Below are 10511 nucleotides of genomic sequence, written 5' to 3' on the forward strand. Positions count from 1 at the left end.
TTTCATTCTTCTTACTTTGATTGAGATTTACTAGGAACATTTTGTATGATTAAAAAGTTAAAATATCTATTTTATTTATTTAACATACCAAACACTCAGTCAAGCCAACTTATTCACATAAAACTGAATAACTTAATCTTATTTAGTGATAGAAGAATATATTGTAAATTTGGATAATATATCTTTACTAAAGTAGTAATAACCGAAAGAATTGGGAAAAATCTGCATGATTGAGTAAGTATTACTAATAGTCTTTGATCATATTAAATGTATAAATATGTGAACTTGCATAATTTAAAACTATAGTATGATTAGTATCCAACTCTGAAATAAGGAATATGATAATTTGTTTGATGCGATTTGTATAATTAACCTAAAACAAATTTAATACTCCTATATATGTGTAAAAGATACTAGTACAACTGTATAACACATTTGATTTACATAAACAGAGAAGGAAGAAATGATGACAGCCGCGTAATTTTTTGATTTCGTTTATGGAAATAACGTGTAATTTTTCTTCCTTGTGAATTTCATAACAAACAATAATTTACGTATAAATACTACTACTCTATGCTCCCCAAAACAATCATCAATCACCCATGGATTCGGCCCAGCAGTCTTTGTGGTGCTATCAGTGCAAGAGGATGGTCATGGTTGAGTCGCAATTCTGTCCGCACTGCCGCGACACCTCCTTCAATCCGCTCATAGTCCTCCGGAACGAGGCCGTGGGGCGGGGCTTCCAGTTCTACTACGATGACGAGTCGGGTGGAGGGGTCCGGCCTCTGCCTTCCTCTGTTTCGGAGTCATTGCTCGGGTTCGGATCCCAGGCGATGCTGGAGCGCGTCTTGGGGATCGGCTTCAGCATGTGGGCCTGCCCGGATAATCCGCCCGCCAGCAAGCACGCTGTGGCGTCCCTGCCCGCGGTGCAGATCCAGGCCTGCCACGTGGACGTGGAGCCACACTGCGCCGTGTGCACGGACGCCTTCGTGCTCGGTTCGGAGGCCCTCAAGATGCCCTGCAAGCACCTCTTCCACGCCGAATGCATATTCCCGTGGCTCAATCTCCACAACTCCTGCCCGGTTTGCCGCCACGAGTTGCCGGCCGGTCAGTCGGGGGCCGTGGGGATTGCCATCTGGCGGTTGCCCGGCGCCGGATTCGCCTTGGGGAGATTCGTTGTGGGAGAGATGCCGCGGCCGGTGGTGTTCTCCGATGTGGAATGGGGTCTCGCCTTCACCGGCGGCGCGCTGAGGGCAATTCAGTGGCGGCCGCGGAGGGCCGGTGCTTTGCGTCGATTTTTCTGTTCGATTTTTCGGAGGGGGCGGTCGAGTTCGGGTCCGGGTCCGGGTCCGTTGAGGAGGAGCAGGAGCACAACTCTGACACCCATTGAGCAGCAATAGATATTGACCTATTAATTTGTTTTCATTTTAAATTACTCTTTTAGTATTCTTCTTAGTTACTCAGTATAGTAGGAACGTGTAAAACAGAATATTCTTTATATTTTAACAAAATCTCAATTTTGTTTTTTTTCTCAATTCATTTTATGGATTGAGTATTTAGTCTGGCTACTAAATTATTGGTTAGATTTAGTTTATGTATAAACATTATTTCATCATCTAATGATGCATACCAAAAAAATATACTTTCTTTGTTTCGGCTAAGATGACACATTGTTTAGCCGGCACGGGATTTTAGGAGTTATTGGTGGATTTTAGGAATTATTGTTTAAAGTGTTTAATTGGAAAGAGAGAAGGTGGATGTAAGTATTAAAGTAGAGAGATAAAGAAAGATGAATATTTTAATAATAGTGAGAAAAAAATGGTTGAGTGTATCAATTGGAGAGAGAAAGTTCCAAAAAAAGAAAATGTGTCATCTTAGTTGGGACAAATAAAAAAGGAAAACGTGTCATCTTAAGCGGGACGATGGAGTAGTAAAAATACATTTGTACTCATTATAGCAAAAATCTAGAATATTCGAGAAATTTTGGAAAAAAAGGACTACATTCGTTGACCTTTTGAAATTTGGGATCGAGGCATACCAATTTTTTTAGAATAAGACATTTTTGCCTTTTAATATTTACTCCCTCCGTCCCGGATAATTCGGGTCACTTTGACCGGGTACGGGTTTTAAGAATTGTAATGAAAAGTGGATTGAAAAAGTTAGTGGAATGTGGGTCCTACCTTTATATATTAGTTTTATAATAAAATGTGAGTATGAATGAGTTAGTGGAATATGAGGTCCACTACCAAAAATGGTAAAAGTGAAGTGGGACAAATTATGTGGGACGGACCGAAATGGAAAACTGGGACGAATTATCTGGGACGGAGGGAGTATCACCTTCTTTTTTATGAATATTTATTTCACAAAATTTATGTATTGACCAAAATACCTACATCAAATTTGAAACCCCAGCTCGTGTGGGTCCCTAATTTTATTTTATTGGACTTTAAGTTGGGCCTTTATATTTTATTGGTATGTAATTTTATTTGATAATGAAAAAAATAATGAAGCCATAATTGAAGCCCAAATCTAAAATTACAATAGCGGCTCTTCTCCTTCTAAAACCAGAAAAGAGGCAGTGAATTATAGCATAGCTTTGGAGTCCGACTGTCGAACAGAGGCAACGAATTACAGCCTGTATTTTCCAAAAAATCAAAGGTTTGATTCTTAATTGATGGTTGGATGAATGATATCTTAGTTGTATATACTGAGAGGGAAATTTTTAACAAAATTGAAAATGAGGACATTCTTCGACGGTTTCAAGAAATGGCGACACATCAAAAACAATTATCATCTAGAGTCTCATAAAAATTGTAAAGACATTTTATTTGTAATAATAATAATAATAATAATAATAATAATAATAATAATTATTATTATTATTATTATTATTATTATTATTATTGTTATTTTTTAAAATTTCAGTACCAGCTTATTTGAAAGTCTAGTTCGGTTCTTGCTTGTTAGAATCGGTGGGAGAAGATTTCTATTGTATTATTGAATGAATAAGAAGATACAAAGATTACATATTTATAGGCTAGGTATTCTACATATATGGTAAACCTAAATTTACAATAATTGCTACTCTAATTTGGGCATAATATATTCCCATATCAATCACATAATATTCTCCCGATATTATGCGATCTCATTCTAACACTCCCCCTCAATCTAAGTGATGGGGTTCCCAATACTTAGCTTGCCTAGTACTTCTCGAAATGACTTTGAATTCACTGCCTTCGTCAAAATGTCTGCGAGTTGATCTTCGGTCTTGATATAAGGCATTTCCACCACCTTTGCTTCGAGATTCTCCTTTATGAAGTGTCTATCTACTTCCACATGTTTTGTTCTATCATGTTGTACCAGGTTTTCAGAAATACTGATAGCCGCCTTGTTGTCACAAAATAATCTACAAGGTAGGGCGGGTTGAAGGTCCAACTCGGTCATAAGTCTCCGCAGCCATAGCACCTCGGTCAGTCCACTCTTAATTCCCCGAAATTCTGCCTCTGCACTGGAAAGTGCGACTACTTTCAGCTTCTTACTTCTCCATGTCACAAGGTTACCTCCTACAAAGGTAAAGTAGCCGGCGGTAGACCTTCGATCATTCGGATTTCCTGCCCAATCTGCATCAGTAAAGCCGTGTATTTCCATGTGACCATGCTTCTCGAACACAAGCCCATGCTCGGCTGTTCCCTTCAAGTATTTGACAATTCTTAGCACGGCTTCCCAATGCTCTTCTTGTGGTGAGTGCATAAACTGACTCACTACTCCAACTGCATATGCAATATCAGGTCGTGTATGGGATAGGTAGATAAGCTTACCGACTAGCCTCTGATATCTCCCCCTATCGGTCAGCTTCCCGTCTTCCTTCATCTGCAATCCATGATGTTGTACCATAGGAGTATCTGCTGGCTTGCAATCAATCATCCCTATTTCGGCCAACAAATCAAGTATATACTTCCTCTGATTTATGAAGATTCCCTTCTTCGACCTCAGCACCTCTGATAAGGCTCGTTTCATGCATCGGTTTAGGGTTAAAATTCTGTGCATTTGGGGCGCTAATGTGCGTTATTGAGTTCAGGTGCGTAGTAAATCTGTCTGACCCAGGAGTTGTTACCTGACCCGGCAGATGCAAAAGAGATAAAATTGAAGCAAAAATCAGAAGTCGTCGTTCGGACCTGGGAGAATCAAAAGTTGGCGACAGGAGCAGAATGGAGCGAGAGCAAATTATTTTAAAGAGTCTTACTCAAGGGCAGGAGCGTAAAATCACCAGAGGGGATACCCTAGGGATCAGAGCCTCACATATATAAAGAGCTCAACCTTGAAGAAGAAAAAAAGTCCGTGAACAACCACTTCTACGCTCTCCTAGCTCTAATTCTAGTTCTCTACTTCAAATTTTTATCTTCGACTGCTGCGCACTTGGACATGGAGGATTCTGGCCACCGTGGTTCTCATCATCATCGTTGTTATTTTGCTGTGTAACACCGCCTTGTGGAGGCGAAGAAACAATTTTATTTGATTTCGTTTAGTACCTTGTTGATTTCTAAGTTTCACAACTCTAGTTTCTTGCTTTGATCTACTGGATTCAGACCTATTTCTAGTTATTATGGAAGTTTATGTTTGCTTTTGGTCGAATATCTCTGAGTTTATGTTCATCTCTTGTTTTTAGCTTTCGTTCTTGTTTGTTGTTGGATGTTTGGAGCTGAGATCTGTGTTTGTTGTTGGAGGTTGGGAATTTGCATATGAAGATGTTTGGATTTGTTGAATCTTGGTGTTTCGGAGTTGGAGTTTCGCATATTTGGTGCTTGATGTTTACGTTATGCATGATTATGGCTATTTACTTTCTGTTTCTGCATCCTTTAGGTCCAGTAGCGTAGATCTGTTAGTTTAGGCTTTAATTTCTCGTTTTAAGTCTAGATCTAAAGTTTGCTCTGTTTTCATGGTGTTTAAAACTCTGTTTTATCTGCTATTCTCGTTTGATTCCCGAAGAAGATGAAGTTGTTGGTAGTTAGAACCAGATCTGCTTTATGTCAGTACTTTTCTGCATGTACTTTACTTTTTCTGCATATCTGCTAGACCTGTCAGTACGATCTACTTTGTCTCTTTTACTTTTCTGCATGCTTTTCCAGACCCTGGTAGTTTAAGGAAATTTGTCTTGCTTTTCGCTTTATGCTTGTTTGCCCAAATTAGGAAAGTCTGTCTAGTTAAGTTTACCCCAGCTGTCTTAGAACTTAAAAATATCTCATTTTCTCTGAGTCATGTATGTTCCGTACGCTTTCGTTTCTTAGGCCCAATAGGTAGAGTAAAGTTCTTCTGATCCTTTAGACCGAGTAGGTAGAGTAAAGTTCTCCTGATCTATTAGACCCAATAGGTAGAGTAAAGTTTCGCTTATCTCTCAGACCCAGTAGTTTTAAGTTCTCGACCCACAAAAATTGCGTGGCAGCAGCCAACCCCTTTCTTTTCCAAAACATCCTCAAATGCAGTTTCGTAACACCTACTTCCTCGTGGGATCGATCCTTTACTTCCCTGTGCTAAGTTATAGTATAGTGGGTTGAGGTTTTTGAAGGGACAGAGTGCACCCAACGACCCCTTTCTGATAAGTTTCATGATCTTCTAGCCTCTGAAGTCTAGTCGAATCCTCTGGACCTGTTAGATCGAGTGACACATATCACAGTACAAACCTGCACTGCACTCTTAGGACCATGTCAATTGCCCACAAAAAGGTGGCCAAATTCAAGACAAGCACATCGAAGGGGGTACACATTACTGATCCAGTGCTCCGCCTGGCACAAGTGTGTTAGAGTTTGTATACTAGAAATCACCTTTCGAGTGATTGAATACTGTTAAAACTCTTATTTTATTTTCCAAATGAATAAACAGATTATTTTTGTCATAATGTTGTTATGTTTTACATTTAATGGATGTTTATTGCATATTTAAATGTATAAGTAACTTAACAAAGTCTAAGTCTTTGTTTTAGTAGACCGATTGTGGGCGTCGTTCACTTTAAGGTAACACGGTCAGTTCTAAACAAAGAAAAAGAATAATTTCACAACCTAGATAGGCTTAGACTACCTATCGTGAAAGGTTGCAATGTCAGTCCGATTATTTCTAAGTCTTACTGAAATAAGATGGCGTTGGTGTGGTATAACACTGAATGGATCTAACAGCGAGACAGTCTTTATGCTATCTACTGAAAGACGAGGTCTCGTAAATTATTTCTCAATCAATGTACGTTAGCATTGAGCATACGGTATTGATTATGCACTACTTTGACTTACCAAATGGTGCGGGTTTTTCGCAACCCAATAAGCCTGGTATATTGGGTAGTGGTGATTAATATCTAGCGGTGCTAGGATTGCTATTATGTTGAATCGTGCGCGAGGTGAGTCTCGTTTGATAACATCCTCAAGAGAAGCTTGAAATAAGGTTTTATTATTCGGAACCTAGCTAGTTGGAGTTTAATTACTCTATGAATAATAAATAAGATTTTCTTGCTGAGTCCTCTCTTGGAATAAATAAGATATTAATTAATTAAGTCCATAGCAGACAATAATTAATTAATGGATGTTTCTATCTTAAGCGCGGGAAATAAATATAAAGTATTGGAAACCCGAAGTACTTATAATTTCGGATTTGGATGGGGAGTGCAGTATTACTTCTGTAGTGGCTGCTCGTAATATTCCAATTTTAAGCTTATATTAAATTGGGTTTAATTTAATTAGTAAAAAGCTAATTGGAGGAGCCCATATCCAAAGCCTTCCATAGATCCCTGATTGGGCCCAATATGTGACTTATTATAAATAGGAGAATAAAGGAAACAGAAAATACACTTATTTTTCTCTCAAAATTTTCGGCCCCCCTACTCCTAGTAGAGGTCGAATTTTTCTCCTCCGTGGGAAAGGATTTCTGTCTTCTCTATTTAAGTCCTAGTGCGCTGGTGAGATCAGCCCACCCTGATATCAGTTCACAGTCCGGGAACCAGTCAGAAGATCCGTGGTTTTGTACTAAAGTTCTTCACGTGGAGAAGGCGCTAGCTATCTTCGATTCTTTGGAGAATCATCAAGGTATAATGGTTGAACCTTAGAAAAGCATGTTTTAGGTTTCAATTAATTTAAAGCATGTTATTATTTGAGTTATGAGCATGATACATGTGATAATTACGCGAATAGATTTTGTCTAAATAATCCGCTAAATAGATCTGAATTATTATGTAATTGATTTATGTGAGCGCTTCCGCTGCCAACCCCTTCAAAGTGTACATTGGGTACAATCTCCTGGGTCAAGTAGGTGCAACTCTCACTACTCCAGAGCTGTATTTCATGTGGTGTATGTTGAATAATGTGAAGGTCCACCTCGGGTACTGGACTGCCTATGCATGCCAGAGAGTCAGAACTCACTCCGACCGCCATCTCTACACGTGCAACTTACTGGGAGCATACCTCCAGAGGAATGTGTCAATGAAGATAGCCGACTCAGTCGCTAACCTGCCAATGTGTAGCGCCCCAGGATACTTCGATCTCCCGTTCTTCTTCAACAAGGGGTTGATGATAATGAAGGATGACGTGCTGAGATTTTACGAAGTGGGAAAATCTGATGGAGTGAAGATAAAGACCGAGAAGGCAGAAGAAGAAGGTGGTGACAGAATGGCGAATGAAGGGTGGCAGACAAGGATGGAGGAAACGATGTTGAAGCTGGGCGCAAATACGGTGCAGCAACAGGAGATTTTGCTGAAGCTGCACCAGGAGGCGGTAACTCAGAGGGAGATGATGGCTGCGCAAGCTGACAAGATGGCCCAGGCTGTGGAGACAATGATGAGAATGGTCACCGTGGTTGACCAAAAGATCCTCCGGGCCCAGCAGCAGCGCATGCCCCCGAAGTTGCCCACAGAACTTAGGCAACTGACTCCGGGAGTGACCCCAGAGAAGCCAGCCTCCAGCGTCCAGGGAATGCCATCAGAAAGGAAGAAGAAGGACAGTGAGACCACCACCAGTGTACCAGTGAAGAAGGATACCCCTAGGCCAGGGGAACAGAAGGCCAAGAAAGATGATGAACCCAAACCAAGCCAGAAGAAAGTGAAGACGGTGCCCAAGAAGTCTGGTCCCACGGGGGACCAGAGCCAGAATTGACCCCCCCCATAACCAAGTAATTTTAAATTTCAGTTTCAGTTTTTTTTTTATGTCTTTTTATGTTTTAGTTCTTTTTACAAAGCATGCCCGTTTATATGTGTCTGTGAATATTTGTGTTATCTTTATGTATATATGTGTTAGCTATCTTCTCCCACTTAGCCCGATGCTCGGTCTAAGTGTGAGAAGTTTGTTTTTATATAGCATGCTTTGGTGTCTGTTAAATTGTGTATCTTCTCCCACTTAGCCCGATGCTCGGTCTAAGTGTGAGAAGTTTGTTTTTATATAATATGTGTTTTGTGAGTCTGTTAAGTGTCGCACTAACTTAGCCCTGTTTTCCACTTCACCGAAAATGCTTGGGGACAAGCATGGTGAAGTGGGAGGGGGGAGGGAGTTAGTGCAAGTTAGTGTCAAGCATGTGAGTCTGTTTGCTAGGTCTAGGAGTTAGTAGTAAGTCGTTTAGTAGGAAATTATGTGTTTATGCATAACTGGTAAATAGAAAGCAAAAGCCCCTTAGTGAGAGTAATTGAAGAGAGAATGCATGTCAACTTTGATGCCCTTTTCCTTAATAAATCAAAATCGGTTTGGATGAAGTAAGGACGATAGAATATGCCTCGACTGATCTAGTTGTGAAGCCCTCCATAAAAGTGAGTTATAAGCCTTAAACACTTCATACTAACACAAAATGAGAGGGCTGCCACTTGATGCTTAGGGAGAGAACTTAGAAGGAGAAAAGTTTTGGGTGATAGAAATAACCTCTCGGGCCTAGGGAAAGGGTACTGGAGGTATAAGCTGGACGAAGTCCAGGGTCTAAAGAGGAGGAATAAGCTGGAAAAAAAAACTGGAGGTATAAGCTGGACAAAGTTAAGGGAGGTATAAGCTGGACGAAGTCCAGAAGGGAAGGAGAAAAAAAATTATAATAAGAGCAAAGACAGGGGAACTCTCTGACCCGAGGCATCAGTGGTATGGCAATATAAGAGCGAACGATCCTAACATCCCTGGTGAGGAATGAGTGATCGAGCGAATCCAACAGTTAGTGAAGTTAGAGGCTATCTTGACAAACTGACAAGCCGATTAGATAGAAGAAGGGAAGGGGAAGATTCGGAGACTGTAGGTTCTTGGATTGACCTTAATCTTGTGGGGATGGCTGCTAGAAAATGAACCAGTTCTATGCATTTATGTGTCAATGTGTTTTATTATGTGTCTTTATCTGTTTTCTTTGTCTAAGTCCTTTAGCGTCTAGGTCTAGTAGTTTGAGTCTTTTTCTTTTTTTTAGTAGAGTCGGTTAAGGGGAAACCATGCATTGAAACTTGCCTTATTCCTTTTTCTTGTCTTTATACTTGAGGACAAGTATGGTTTAAGTGTGAGCAGTTTGATAAGGCTCGTTTCATGCATTGGTTTTGGGTTAAAATTCTGTGCATTTGGGGCGCTAATATGTGTTTATGAGTTCAAGTGCGTAGTAAATCTGCTGGACCTAGGAGTTGCTGTTACCTGACCTGGCAGATGCAAAAGAGATGGAATTGAAGTAAAAATCAGAAGTCGTCGTTCGGACCTGGGAGAATTAAAAGTTGGCGACAGGAGCAGAATGGAGCAAGAGCAGATTATTTTAAAGAGTCTTATTCAAGGGCAAAAGCGTCAAATTACCAGAGGGATACCCTAGGGATCAGAGCCTCACATATATAAAGAGCTCAACCTTGAAGAACAAGACAACCACTTCTACTCGCACTTTAGCTTAGCTCTCATTCCATTCCCTAGTTCCACACTTCAAATTTCTCATTTCGTCTGCTGCGCACTTGGAGATGGAGGATTCTGGCCACCGTGGTTCTCATCATCGTTATTTTGCTGTTGTGTAACACCGCCTTGTGAAGGCGAAGAAACAATCTTTATTTGTTTTCGTTTAGTACTTGTTGGTTTTAAATTTCGCAACTCTAGTTTCTGACTTTGATCTACTGGATTCGAACCTATTTCTCTTTATTATGGAAGTTTATGTTGCTTTTGTTGGATCTCGCTGAGTTGATGTTTATTTCTTGCTTTTTAGCTTTCGTTCTTGTTTATTGTTGGATGTTTGGAGCTGAGATCTGTTGGTTTGTTGATGGAGGTTGTGGATTTGCGTATGGAGATGTCTGGATTTGTTGAATCGTGGTGTATTTGAGTTGGAGTTTCGTGTATTTGGTGTTTGTTGTTTACGTTGTGCATGATTATGGCTGTTTACTTTCTGTTTCTGCATCCCTTAGGTCCAGTAGCGTAGATCTTTTAGTTTAGGCTTTAATTTCTCATTTTAAGTTTAGATCTAAAGTTTGCTCTGTTTTCATGGTGTTTAATACTCTGTTTTACCTGCTATTCTCGTTTGATTCCCGAAGAAGATGAAGTTGTTGGTAGTTAGAA

The 10511-nt window shown here is 40.1% G+C and overlaps 1 protein-coding gene across 1 annotated transcript; it reads left to right on the forward strand.

Annotated features, from left to right (window-relative positions):
- The first annotated feature begins 572 nt into the window (after window positions 1-572).
- On the forward strand, window positions 573-1432 carry LOC125218213 (E3 ubiquitin-protein ligase RDUF2-like). Its single transcript, XM_048119843.1, has one exon. It carries the CDS (start codon window positions 603-605, stop codon window positions 1398-1400), a length of 798 nt encoding a protein of 265 aa, XP_047975800.1. The 5' UTR covers window positions 573-602; the 3' UTR covers window positions 1401-1432.
- Window positions 1433-10511: the final 9079 nt, after the last annotated feature.

The sequence above is a fragment of the Salvia hispanica genome, chromosome 4, assembly GCF_023119035.1.
Source record: "Salvia hispanica cultivar TCC Black 2014 chromosome 4, UniMelb_Shisp_WGS_1.0, whole genome shotgun sequence".
Classification (NCBI taxonomy): Eukaryota; Viridiplantae; Streptophyta; class Magnoliopsida; order Lamiales; family Lamiaceae; genus Salvia; species Salvia hispanica.

Coding starts and splice junctions, on each gene's coding strand:
- LOC125218213 (XM_048119843.1), top strand. CDS start 603: ATGGATTCGGCCCAGCAGTCTTTGTGGTGCTATCAGTGCAAGAGGATG.